This window comes from Phaseolus vulgaris, chromosome 10 (assembly GCF_051622355.1).
Source record: "Phaseolus vulgaris cultivar YP4 chromosome 10, ASM5162235v1, whole genome shotgun sequence".
In the NCBI taxonomy this organism is placed as follows: domain Eukaryota; kingdom Viridiplantae; phylum Streptophyta; class Magnoliopsida; order Fabales; family Fabaceae; genus Phaseolus; species Phaseolus vulgaris.
In genome coordinates this window covers 11,539,253-11,551,736 of record NC_143507.1, presented here as the reverse complement: position 1 = coordinate 11,551,736, position 12,484 = coordinate 11,539,253, and the positions used below count along the sequence as shown (strand labels likewise).

The following is a 12,484-nucleotide window of genomic DNA, read 5'->3' as shown; positions in this document are numbered from 1 at the left end:
GGATCGTATTTTGAGTGGTTTAATTGGGAGAAATGTGGAGGCATGCGTAGATGATATGGTGGTCAAATCTAAGCATGAGGCTTCACATGTGGAAGACTTAAAAGAGTTGTTCCAAGCATTGGATAAATATAAATTGAAGCTTAATCCGGAAAAATGTGTTTTTGGCGTAAGGGCGGGCAAGTTCTTGAGTTTTATGTTGACTCAGAGAGGGATAGAAATGAATCCAGAGAAATGTTCGACAATCATCAACATGCGAAGTCCGTAATTAGTGAAGGAGGTGCAACAGTTGACGGGACGTTTAACTTCGTTATCCATATTTCTCTCAAAAGCTAGTGATAAAGCATACCCCTTTACTCAGTGTTTAAAGAGTAATACCCATTTCCAATGGACGAAGGAATGTGAGCAGGCATTCTTAAAGTTGAACGAGACCTTAGCAGCTCCATTAATTTTAATCAAGCCATCAGAAGGGAGGTCGATCCTATTATATTTATGTGTGACGGACAAGGCGATCAGTGCGGTACTAGTGCAAGAGGCGGGGATGGAACAACGAACGATCTACTTTATTAGCAAAATGCTGCAAGGAGCGGAGCTGGGATACCAGAAGTTGAAGAAAGTAGCTTTGGCGATCGTTGTAGCTGCCAGGAGATTAAGGTACTATTTTCAGAATTTCCAAGTTATTGTTAAAACATATTTACCTGTTAAGCAAGTTTTACAAAAAATAGATTTAGCGAAAAAAAATGATGAAATGGGTAATAGAACTGTCAGAACATGGATTAATATATGAGTTAAGGGGTCTGGTTCAGACCCAAATGTTGGCCAATTTCGTGGCTGAGTTAACGTCATCAGAAGATGAACATCAAGACAAACATGATAAATGGATGTTATCAGTAGATGGTGCATCAAATATTAAAGGTAGCAGAGCAAGAGTAATATTGGAGGACTCAGATGGGGTGTTGGTTGAGCAGTCAGTAAAATTTGCCTTTAAGGCCAACAATAATCAAGCGGAGTATGAGGCTCTCTTAGCAGGAATGCGGTTAGCTGTTCACATGGGAGTAAAAAGTTTGATGGTGTGGAGTGATTCACAGCTGGTAACCGAGCAGGTAGCTGGAAACTTTCAAGCGAAGGACCCGCATTTGACAAAATATATGGCCCAGGTACGTGTGATGACTAAAGAATTTGCGGATTTTGAATTGGTATATGTACCTAAAGATCAGAACGCAAGGGCAGATTTACTGTCAAAACTAGCAAGTACCAAGAGGCCCGACAGTCACAGGTCGGTGATTCAAGAAAATCTCGAGTTTCCTAGTGTCTCGGTGGACGACGTAATGCAAGTCACGACGGGAAAGCTAGGGAAAGAAGAGGGGTGGACGAACATGTATAAGAAATGGTTGTGTGATGGGGAGGAACTTATGGATAAGCAAGAATTGGTAATATTGCGCAAGAACAAGGGTCGGTACGTACTGGTTAACGATAAATTGTACAGTATAGGATACTCGATGCCTTTACTGAGATGTGTGGAGAGTCCGCAAAAGGAAAGGATTGTGTAGGAAGTTCATAAAGGGATGTGTGAGAGCCACATCGGTGGCCAAGCTCTCTCTATTAAGATATTGAGAGCAGGTTTCTTTTGGTCAATGCTATGAGAGGATTGCATGTTATATGTCAAAAAGTGTGATGAATGTCAACAACACGACAATCTAATACAGGAGCCAGTAGAATATTTGTTTTCAATGGTAACACCATGGCCTTTCTTTAGGTGGGGAATAGATATTTTAGGACCCTTTCCAATCACAGTTGGGCAGTTTAAATTTATTGTGGTCGTCATCGAGTATTTTACGAAATGGATAGAAGTAGAGCCATTAACCACGATAACAACTGAGAAAATGGTGAAATTTATTTGGAAATCTATAATATGCAGGTTTGGTGTGCCCAAGGAGTTGGTATCAAACAACGACACTTAGTTTATGAGCAGCAGGGTTCGGGACATGTGCAAGGAAATAGGAATCAAACAGATATTCACATCAGTAGAACATCCCCAAACAAATGAGCAGGTAGAAGCTGTGAACAAGATAATTTTGCAGGGATTAAAGAAGAAGGTAGAACATGCTAAGGCACGATGGGTAGAGTTGTTACCAGAGATTGTATGGTCTTATCATACTACGGTACAATCAACAATGAGAGAAATCTTGTTTAGCTTGGTGAACGGGACGAATGCAGTGATACCTGTGGAATTGAGTGTGCCTTCAAGAAGAGTGGAAGATTTTAGGGAGCCAGAGTCACAAGTAGGAAGATTGTTGCATCTCGATATGGTTGATGAGTTAAGAGAAACAGTCAGAATCAGAGAAGTTGCCGCTAAACGGATGATTGAAACCAAGTTCTTGAGTCGAGTTAATCACAAGGGATTCCGTAAAGGAGATTTGGTGCTGAGGAAGGCAAGAGAAAATAAGAAGGATAGTAAGTTGGCGGCAAGATGGACAGAACCATATCGGGTCCGAGAGATACTGGGAAAAGGAGCATACTGCTTGGAAACTCTGGATGGTGGGATAATACCAAGGACATGAAATATAACTAGCCTTCGTTTTTATTATAGTTAGTGTGTTCTTATGATATGATGAAATAAAGGCATGGGTATGCCAAGCTTTTGATTTTTGTTTGAAATAAGTGTTGATGGTTTATATTAGCATGAATTATGAACAACATTATATTCTTGTTTTGAGATAAAATAGTGGTGACTCATATACGTTCTTCAATATGATTAATTGTGATAAGATGTGAGATAATACATAGCCAAAGGATTAGGTAGCTTGGTAGGATGCCAACCTTGCTATGACCTAATCCAGTAGAGTTACTGTACCGGGCGTTGACTATGGTCAACACATGGTGGGACCCATCAGGGGCACAATGAGGTAAGAAAGGGGGTTGATCAGGTATCGAGTGTTGACCGGTCTCGGACCAAGAAGTGCTCATATCTGAGTGGTGCCACCCCCCGATACCCACGGGCAGGAACAACCGTGGAGAGGGCGACACGGTAGGGGAGTGGAAGCCTCGGGCCTCGGTACCCTGAAGAGTAGTAATAGACAAGAAAGGTGGTTTCCAAGCCACACCCTCAGTCCTAGCAGGGAGAGACTCAACTCACGGCGTATCTGTGCATGAGGTGTGGGGATGCGACAGTACACGCCACCGTTAGAGAACCACTGGGATAGAGACGACCCATGAGAGGGCCACGTCCCAGGAGGTAATCTACATGCATGGCACGTGGGGGAGGTAGAGACACTCATAGGGCGAGTGACCAGGATCTGGGTGCATGAGTTGGCACCCAAGCAGTCACCCCCCGCAGGATGCACTCTGAGAGGGGAAGCTTTACACGCTGGGATTTCTCTAAGGTAGGGGCTACAGTGTTGTAAGGCTGCACCTACAAATAGGCTTAATGTCAGAGGGAAACATGTGGCAGAAGCACCAGAAAGGTATATAAGCTCTCGCAGCTGACAAATTAAGGAGTCCTTGTTACGCAGTTCGTAGCTACGCACGAAGGCAATCTCGTCAACCGGCAAGAACAGTTACCAAAGTAATCAATGTAATAGTTGTAAAATTAAGAAGTCCATGCTTAGCATGATGAGTAATCTCGTCAGTTTTAACTGAATGAGTGCCAGCAACGTCGACTAGAAATTTATACAATTAAGAAGACCATGCATAGCATGAGAATAATTTCCTTAGTGCAACTAAAGGAAATTCCGACGTTGTTTGTTTTTTAATATCTGTTAAGAAGATCGTGCAAGACATGGAGTGTGATCTCCTCATCGTGAGCTGTGTGAGGTACCAGCGACATTTTGTTTTGAAAATAATAATATAAAGAAGACCATGTATTGCATGGAACGAACCTTTTTCAGTTTAGCTAAAAGTGGTATTAACGTCGTTGGTTGATTAGTTTATATGTTACGAAGACCATACATGACATGAAGCTTAATATAGTAGAATAAATATGCACATATAGAGTTTGGCAAAAGCAGATAAATACAAGGAGTTCACCAGAAAATAACATGCTTATAATATAGTTACTCCTAGACTATCTTCCCATTCACCACAATTTTGAATGGGTCGAATTCTGATTGGTTGAGGTCAGGATAGAGAGCTCGGAATTGTTCCAAGGCGACGCTAAAACCATCCACGAAGCCACGAGCGATCTCATCTTTGGCAGCTTCAAGGGCGGTGTCAAGGGTCTGCACTTTGGTTTGGAGAAGATTCTCAGTGGTAGCAAACTCCTTTTGTTTCAAAGACATCTCAGTCAAAGTTTGTTGCAGTTTGAAGTGGGGATCGTCTCTATCCCGAGAACTGTCGTGAAGTTGAGTTTCCAAAAGAGCAACGTTCTTTTGTGTTGTGGCCAAATCTTCTTCAAGTTGTTTCCTTTGAGAGTCAAAGAGGGTGACTTGAGTTTCATGTGACCGAGCAAGGTTGTTCAGGTGTTGCAGGAAATCTGTCCAAGTGGTCAGTGTGGGAATGAAGGCAGTACTGGGGGGATTTTTGCTCTGGTATGATTGGCTGCCAGAGGTCGAGTGTTGGTGGGAAGAGTGTTCTGTTTCAGGTATCGGTCGAGAGGTCTTGGTGTGTGTATTCCCCATGCCTGTTCGCTTCAGAGGAAGGGTGTCGGTCTTCTCCGAATCAGCTGAAGGGGCGATGGAGGAGGCCTTTTCCTTCTTCTTTAGGCTAAGCCTCATGTCAGCTCTGCTTAGTGACATGGTGTTTTATGCATGAAAATTATGGTTAGTTGTAAATACAAAGAAGGAATAAATGGAAAAGTAGTGAAGGAGTAAAACACCAATGCAAACTTTAACATCGGTAGGTCAGGGTTCGAGATTTAAGAGTATAGAGGTTTCAAATATGGTGTCCAATTGGTCAAGTGTTGTGCAACCATTTAATTCGTTGTTTTCTAAATCATCAACAGAACGGGGAGTTTGGCTTTGGGGTCGGGGAGACCAATATAAAGGCAAACTGGTTAATAGGTCAAAATCGAGACAATCAGTTTGAATTTTGAGAAACTTTCCTTTAGATGTTTTATAGGAAGACTGAAATAGTGATAAGAGACCTCGGCCGGAGACGCCATAGAGAGAAGCCCAGGAGGTTCGTTTGGAGGGTTTGAATTCAAAAAAGTAAAACAACATGTCGGGTCTAGGAGTAATGTCAAAGTGAGTGTAGAGAATTTGGAAGACCGTGATGAAGGCCCAACTATTGGGGTGGAGTTGAGCGGGAGCAACGTTCATGATAGTCAAAACACCCTTTTCGAAGGATGATAGTGGAAGACGAACGCTGAGTTTAGTAAAGAGAGTTTCGTAAAAGAAGCAGAAAGGTTGTTCGTTCTGGCGGTCTTTGCAAACAGGTTCATCAGGGATGTTAGGAACAACGAGAATGTGGTATTCAAGATCAGAACGACTCAAGGTTTGGGCATGACGGAAGTTTTCAATCTTGGTGGAAGAGGTAAAGACAGAGAATTCGCGAAAAATGTCGTGTCTAGCCCAGGAGTAAATGAAGTTGTAATCCATTAAGAGAGAAAGGACAAGTACAATAGTAGAGGATGCAAATAAAGAGTTCAGTAGTATGCAATGGATTAAGGCAGCAAGTCAGAGAGGCAAACGATGTGTACCTAAAAGCACGATTGAGACAAAAAAAAGAGATTGTTCTGATGTTATCTTTTATGCTCTAACTAAGGGTCATCTGTCTTGGCTAGAACACTTACAAATTGAATAATAAAAAAAAATTATATAAAAAATATTTTTAAACGATATAATACATACGTAAAAAAATATCTTCTAGATTACACAATTTAGAAACTTTTAATTATGTAAGAAAGTAACTTTTTAAACTTTGTGATCTCAAAAACATTTTTGACATCGAATTAAATAATTAAAAAAATGATATTGTAAAATTCAAAAGAAACCTTTAAATAAAAGAAGAAAGTGAAGATTTTTAATTTTTTTTTTTTGAGAAGAAAATTATAAACGTTTAATCACTTTTTTTTTTCTCACACATCACTCTATCCAAACAAAAATAGCTCTCACAAGACTTGTATTTTGTATTTAATATTTGGGATAAAAATAATCTATTTGGGATCCAATTTTTAGTAAATATTTAGTTAAATACATTAGTTATTTTCAATAAAATAATCCATGTATTTTTGAAATATTAAATCATTCAATTTTTAAATATAAATATAATTGAAAAAATCTAAGGAAAAATATTTTGAAAAAAAATATGATTTAATTAACTCTTGAAAAAGAGAAAAAAGACAATAATAAAAGAAAGGACAATAGACAGTTATGATTATGGATAACCTGGAAAACTTGGTACTGATTCGTCTTCAAAGGTCAGAGGTCAAAATTGAATCACCGCATTCATATTTCATATTCCACATTCCATTTTCCTTCACTTCTCTTTAAGGAAGCATCTGGTTTTTATCATTAATAACTTCCATTTCACACCTGAGAAATGTGAATTTCTTAACTTTTCAAAGTCTTTGTCTTCATTCTTTATTCAATGAATTGATTAGTAGGTATTATATTACTTATCAATTATTAATTAACTGCTGTAAATAAAATAACCATGTCTGAACACCAAATACAAATCTTCTGTGTTGGGAACCAAAAAGACATTTATTTATTAACCTGGCCACCATCCAAACGCTTTATCTTCTCTTAGCTATATTCCTCAACTCACTGTCCCAAATCACGGATTCAATTCAAGGAGCGGTTCCTTTTTTGCCCCGAATCTGCAAACTAGGTTTTTTCCCCCAAAGGTCTGTTTTTTATTTTCATTTCGTTTTTTCCTCTGATATTGAACTTTTGGGGTTTCTTTCAATCTGATTCCTAATCCAATTTCACAATTTCTCCCTTCAGTTTTGGTTGTTTTTTCATGGGTTTCTTTTTCTGTTGTGAATGGATGGAAAGTTGGCAGCTTTAAATCCCAGATATAGAACTTGTGCTATTAGAGGCAATAAATCTTGTGTTTTTATCTTCTAAATGAGTTTTCTGAATGAATGATGGGACCCCACTTGCATCGTCATCACCATCACCACCACCCCTGTCATATCATTTAATATCCTTACTTTGCATTTTGGTAATGAAAACTTGGAACAGTTTTTAGAAATCTAAGTAGGAAAATCGTGTCTAACTAGGCTTTGCAATTCTCATGCTGTCTACCTTCATTCTTTTTATTGGAATTCTTACTCTCCTGTGATTGCCATACTAATCCCCTTCTTCAGTCTCTGACTTCCCTGTTGTTTGTTGTTCTTTCTTCGAGTTTTATGGATTTTTGAGAGATTTGTTGTGCCGAAATTCTGTTTGCAGGGTCCTTTTATTGAAGATTTGCAGTGTCGTGGCTTTGAAACAATTACATGGGCAATTGTTTGCATAGGGTGAGAATATTTGGATGCTTCAATTGAAATTTTTTAGTTATTTCTTCTCATATGAACTTGAAAGCCCAATGTTTTCCTGATGTTCTCTGATAAACTGTTATCTTAAAACTGCGTAGGTCATAATTTTGAATGTGTCTGTAGCAATTTTTCTCCCCTCTGGTGTAGTTTATGACTTATGAGGATAGTAGTGTAAGGAAGCCTTGCTGTTGCAACTTTTACTGGTGCTATTTTTCTATGGATTATTTTTTTCTGGGACAAAAACAGAGTTGTTTTCTTGCCACTTGCAGACCTAAATTGTTGCATCTTCAGACAGTCTAAGAACCATTGATAGTACGTCAACACAACTCCAATTGATATAACATAACCAAAGTTCCTCACAGTGAAGTCATAAATTTGTTGTTTATCTGGTCAATCTATGTCGAATTGACATAACTTGTGAATACGGATAGATACAAGAATAAAAATGGTATTAACATTAGGTAACAAGCAACAATTGGATAAAAAAGAACATGTTCAATTGAAAGAGAATTTTGTTACATCTTGTCAAAGACCAACAAAGTTAAAGCTATTAGGTTGAAGTCCCTGAATGGTTTTAGATTCTAGCACACCTTTTCATGTAAAATCCCATTGTAGTTTAAGTTTGTGCTGTTCTTATACTAGTGATATTCATGTAATGTAGAAGAATGGAGGTGACAAGGTTTGAACTTTTGTCCATTTGATTAGAGGCTCTAATACTCTGTAGAAGACCTACTTTGCTAAGAGCTTAAGCTATTTGGTAGAAGCCTATAATTGGAGGAAGTGTTGTGGAAGGGAAAATATTTTATTTCTTTAATAGTTCTGCAAGCCTCATAACACCTCAATGCTTCTAAAACAATTTTGTATATACCAGCTCATGTCTTTCATTAATTCTTAGACTGACTGTAGTTTCATGTTTCTAATGTTTGCAGGAAAATAATACTGACGATGGTGATTCTGATCATCATGTGGATTTTGCTTCTGGGAATGTGCAACTTATTACTACCAAAGAATCTTGGGACCAACATTTGAAACAAGCAAGTAGGGATAGTAAAATTGTAAGTTTTACTTGTTTACACTTGAACTTTGTGTAGGACAATTTTCCTTTGGGTGCAACAGTTAATTCTAAAGCTTCATGTTTAACAGGTTATTGCAAATTTCAGTGCAACATGGTGTGGTCCTTGTAAGATGATTGCTCCATATTACTGCGACTTGTCCGAGAAACACTCGTCTATCATGTTCTTATTAGTCGACGTGGATGAACTGGCAGTAAGTAGAGAAGTTGCATATGTTATTTATTTGGAAGTGAAGTTCCTCCATTGATCAATTTATTACTTCCACACACAGCACTCTAGGCAACAGAGAACTCTTTATATGGAAACCAATGATCAAGGATGAAAATTTGTTGGATGTTATGGGACTAAATTATTGTCTTCTCCTTGTGTGACAGCAATAAACATGGTTTTGTTGTATTTTGCAGGACTTCAGCACTTCCTTGGACATCAAAGCCACACCAACTTTCTTCTTTTTTAAAGATGGAAAAGAGTTTGACAAACTTGTAGGAGCCAACAAGCCAGAGCTGGAGAAGAAGATTGCTGCGATTACTGATGGAGTTCCTCAATTTCAACCGTAATTGTTGTTGTATGTCAATTTGTAGAACCTGTGTTCTTCCCTTCTCTCTTCAGAACCAGTGGCAGTGTGTATTCTGCATGTTTTCCTGTGACATTGTCATTGTATTTATTTTCACTGTAAATATATGTGTGCTTTATGCTTTACAGAATATTGATTTGAGTGATTATATATTTTCACAAGTTACTGTTGCTATTTAATCTTCGTGAAACATACACAAATTATGTTGGTAGTATTGACAAAGTAAAATGTTTTTCACAATACCAATGGAAACACACGAGTTTCTGTATCCATTTTTTTAGTGATAATAATAAATTAAAAAATTAGATATTATAATAATTATTCTAAAATAATTTTTTTTATTAATTGTTATGATTGTAATTATAAAAGATTGTAAAATGAGTTGTATTGATAAAAGTAAAATAGAAATCTCCTTACAATATTTTTCTCAAAAATGTATTTTTATCTTTCATGAACTAGTGGAGAAAATATGTTGAAAAAAAAGAGATGGTTGTAACTATCTATATATATATATATATATATAAAGGTAATAAAATTATAAATAATGATAGTAACTAAAATAATAATAATAAATATAAATTACATACTTAATAATAATTAAAATAAAATTATTAAATAATAAAATTATTTTTTTAATTTTTATTTGATTTGATTTGATTTTTTAAAAATATATTTTATAGATATTTATTAAATTTTAATTAACTAAAATTTATAAAAAAAATATCTCATATTTTATTGTTTAAATATTTTTTAGAGAAATAATAAATTTGTAACTTATATTTTACATATTTAAAAAAAAAAAATCTTCTTATAACTTATAACTCTTAAATCACTCTAAATCCTATCTGAAAAAGTTCTCTCACTGATCCAAACAAGCGTGTTCCGGAATGAAGCAATCGAAGGATCCGTTCGAAGCAGCGTTCGAGGAATCACCGCCTGAATCTCCGACGGAGACAGAGGCAGATTCAATCCATAACCATAGCCATAACCATAATCATAATCAAAACCCTATTCCTTCTCCTTCTCTTCTACCCCTCAATCCAGGGCCTCCACAGAAGGCGAGTGCGGTCGTCAAGAACAAAGACAAAGACAAGGACAAGGACGATGAAGAGGAGGAGGAAGAAGACAACATGGACGTTGAGCTTTCCAAGCTCCCTTCCACCGGCGACCCTCACAAAATGGCCAAGATGCAGTTCGTAACTCACTTCACTTCAATTCAAATTCGTTACCTTTTTTTACCTTATTTACCAATTTCATCCCTTTTCTTTTTCAGGGCTATTTTGTCGCAATTCAGCAATGAGCAGATGAGTAGATACGAGTCCTTTCGGAGGGCTGGGTTTCAGAGAGCTAACATGAAAAGGGTGTGTCTTCTTCTCTTCTTATATTATCCCAGTTGGGTTTCATTGCTTTGCTTTGCCAAATTTAACACTTTCTCAAGATGCATGTTTGTATTCACCTTGTATCATTTAAAATCACGTTGAAATACCAGTTAATGTGATTTTAGGTATATATTCACATTTTTTATTTGTCACTTTAGCTGTATATTCACATGTTTGATTTAATCCAGTTAATGTGATTAGAGGAAAATGTTCCCTTGTTTGACTTTGCTTTAAGGAACTGTGACATGGATTAATTTCGAGTTGAAGCAACTTTAATGGTTTTTGTGTTGGGTAAAACACGTTATACTGATTTATACTGTTAACGTGCTTTTGGATTTGGATTTCATTTGTTTTGATAGGAGATTGAAACATGAGAAAATTACAATGACACTCCCGATATTTCTTGTTTGAAATTGTACATGACCCCTCTGTTTTTTTTTAATGTTTACAGTAACCTTTCTTACAGTGTTGCATGGGGTAATTGTTACTTAGTGATCTTTATTACAGAGTTGCACCATGTAATGTGTTTCCTGAGTATTGTATGGATGATGTGTTTTTGACGTTTGTTGTTTCTTCCGTACAGGGTTGCTCTGTGTAATGTGTTTTATTGGTATTGTATAGAGGAAGTAACTGTAATGTATTTTAAACATTTATATACAAGAGGAGTTAGTGTAGGGTAGGGATTAAAAAGGCAGAGGGTAGATTTGATGAAATCTCAGGACTGTGTAATTTATGGAAATAAAAACAAGTATGGTTTTGGATTGGTGGCTTGTTGATGTTAAGGAAATTTTACCCGGGAAGTTAATAGGTGTAAGTAAAATATGATGGAGAAAAAAGAATAAGGGCATCACAGATATGTTATCAATGTCATTGCATCAAACAATCATAGAGAGATCAATAAGCTGCTGTATTTAATGAAATTGATCATCTGTCAGAATTGAAGCTTTATGGATTAGACGAGTAGAATGGTTTATTTCTTGATTGATGAAAAAATAATTTTAATGTCAAGACTCGTAGAGGATTAAATTATACCACCACCACCTTACAGTTGGACTTTGTCCAATTTTTAGCTGATTGAGGTAACCTTTTGCATTTTCTCCTGGGTTATTAGCTTGGTGTGTGCATGCTGCTTCTTTTGGATTTAACTCATAATTTTGCAGTTGTTTTTACGAATTATCATTCTTTATATCCAAATTTGAACTAGTAATTTATATAACAATATTTTATGAAATTTTCTCCTCTCCCTCCCTCCCTCTATCAGTTATTGGCTAGCATCACTGGGACCCAGAAGATTTCAGTGCCAATTACGATTGTAGTATCAGGCATTGCAAAAATGTTTGTTGGTGAAGTTGTTGAAACAGGTAAGGCTAGTTTTCCTTTGTAAGTTTGAGCACTTCCTTCTAAAATTATTGCAAAATGCAAACAAATATCACAGTAATAATTTCAAGGATATGCACAGATTTTGCATAATTCCAATTGTTTATATTAATCAATTGTAGTATTTTTTGCAGCTAGAATAGTTATGAAAGAAAGGAAGGAATCTGGACCAATTCGGCCTTGTCATCTGCGAGAAGCGTATAGACGACTAAAACTTGAAGGAAAAGTATTTAAGAGATCAGCCTCCAGACTCTTCCGGTAGATGGCCAAATATGAATATTGTGCATGATATCACTACTTTGCAAAAGGAAGATTTAATTTTGCAGTCAGTATCTGTTTATCATTTACAATATAAATTATATCTACCAAATATGAATACTGTGCATGATATCACTACTTTGCAAAAGGAAGATTCAATTTTGCAGTCTGTATCTATTTATGATTTACAATATAAAAAGATTCACATTTCTGTGACTCAGCTAGCATTTTATCTTTTTCTCATATATTCTCACGAGTCAGCTTTCTTGATCATAATTCTTTCCACTATGTTTGCATTCTGATGAGTAATATGTTTACATTCTGATGAGTAATATGTTTACATTCGGATGAGTACTGTTCACGGGCAGGGTGGAGTGAAAATAAGAACTTAGGTTTCACTTTACAT

The 12,484-nt window shown here is 36.6% G+C and overlaps 4 protein-coding genes and 1 long non-coding RNA gene across 6 annotated transcripts; all 5 read left to right on the top strand.

Moving 5' to 3' along the window:
* The first annotated feature begins 737 nt into the window (after positions 1 to 737).
* Positions 738 to 1,547, top strand: LOC137814071 (uncharacterized). Its single transcript, XM_068616618.1, has one exon. The coding sequence runs from the start codon at positions 738 to 740 to the stop codon at positions 1,545 to 1,547; it is 810 nt and encodes a 269-aa protein (XP_068472719.1).
* Positions 1,548 to 1,982: 435 nt separating this feature from the next.
* Positions 1,983 to 2,558, top strand: LOC137814065 (uncharacterized). Its single transcript, XM_068616605.1, has one exon. It carries the CDS (start codon positions 1,983 to 1,985, stop codon positions 2,556 to 2,558), a length of 576 nt encoding a protein of 191 aa, XP_068472706.1.
* A 3,820-nt stretch (positions 2,559 to 6,378) lies between these two features.
* On the top strand, positions 6,379 to 9,243 carry LOC137819060 (thioredoxin H9). 2 transcript variants are annotated; one of them, XM_068622784.2, is made up of 5 exons: positions 6,379 to 6,781; positions 7,332 to 7,399; positions 8,347 to 8,472; positions 8,561 to 8,683; positions 8,895 to 9,243. In XM_068622784.2, the coding sequence occupies exons 2-5, from the start codon at positions 7,379 to 7,381 to the stop codon at positions 9,045 to 9,047; spliced, it is 423 nt and encodes a 140-aa protein (XP_068478885.1). In that variant the 5' UTR covers positions 6,379 to 6,781; positions 7,332 to 7,378; the 3' UTR covers positions 9,048 to 9,243. The 2 variants fall into 2 exon arrangements, with proteins under 2 accessions (XP_068478885.1, XP_068478886.1); XM_068622785.2 differs by having other exon boundaries at positions 6,384 to 6,476.
* On the top strand, positions 7,523 to 7,730 carry LOC150024232 (uncharacterized). The gene is made up of 2 exons (XR_016516416.1): positions 7,523 to 7,588; positions 7,687 to 7,730. It is a non-coding gene; the product is annotated as an uncharacterized LOC150024232 (long non-coding RNA).
* Positions 9,244 to 9,876: 633 nt separating the features above from the next.
* Positions 9,877 to 12,298, top strand: TAF11 (TBP-associated factor 11). The gene is made up of 4 exons (XM_068622246.2): positions 9,877 to 10,256; positions 10,338 to 10,425; positions 11,705 to 11,804; positions 11,955 to 12,298. Exons 1-4 carry the CDS (start codon positions 9,952 to 9,954, stop codon positions 12,080 to 12,082), a joined length of 621 nt encoding a protein of 206 aa, XP_068478347.1. The 5' UTR covers positions 9,877 to 9,951; the 3' UTR covers positions 12,083 to 12,298.
* Positions 12,299 to 12,484: the final 186 nt, after the last annotated feature.

Excerpts from the sequence above, each read along its gene's own strand:
- LOC137814071 (XM_068616618.1), top strand. The coding sequence starts at position 738 with ATGATGAAATGGGTAATAGAACTGTCAGAACATGGATTAATATATGAG.
- LOC137814065 (XM_068616605.1), top strand. The coding sequence starts at position 1,983 with ATGTGCAAGGAAATAGGAATCAAACAGATATTCACATCAGTAGAACAT.
- LOC137819060 (XM_068622784.2), top strand. The coding sequence starts at position 7,379 with ATGGGCAATTGTTTGCATAGG. Across the intron at positions 8,473-8,560 it reads CAAGTAGGGATAGTAAAATT|GTTATTGCAAATTTCAGTGC; the intron begins GTAAGTTTTACT and ends CATGTTTAACAG. Across the intron at positions 8,684-8,894 it reads TCGACGTGGATGAACTGGCA|GACTTCAGCACTTCCTTGGA; the intron begins GTAAGTAGAGAA and ends TGTATTTTGCAG.
- TAF11 (XM_068622246.2), top strand. The coding sequence starts at position 9,952 with ATGAAGCAATCGAAGGATCCGTTCGAAGCAGCGTTCGAGGAATCACCG. Across the intron at positions 10,426-11,704 it reads AGAGAGCTAACATGAAAAGG|TTATTGGCTAGCATCACTGG; the intron begins GTGTGTCTTCTT and ends TCCCTCTATCAG. Across the intron at positions 11,805-11,954 it reads TGGTGAAGTTGTTGAAACAG|CTAGAATAGTTATGAAAGAA; the intron begins GTAAGGCTAGTT and ends TATTTTTTGCAG.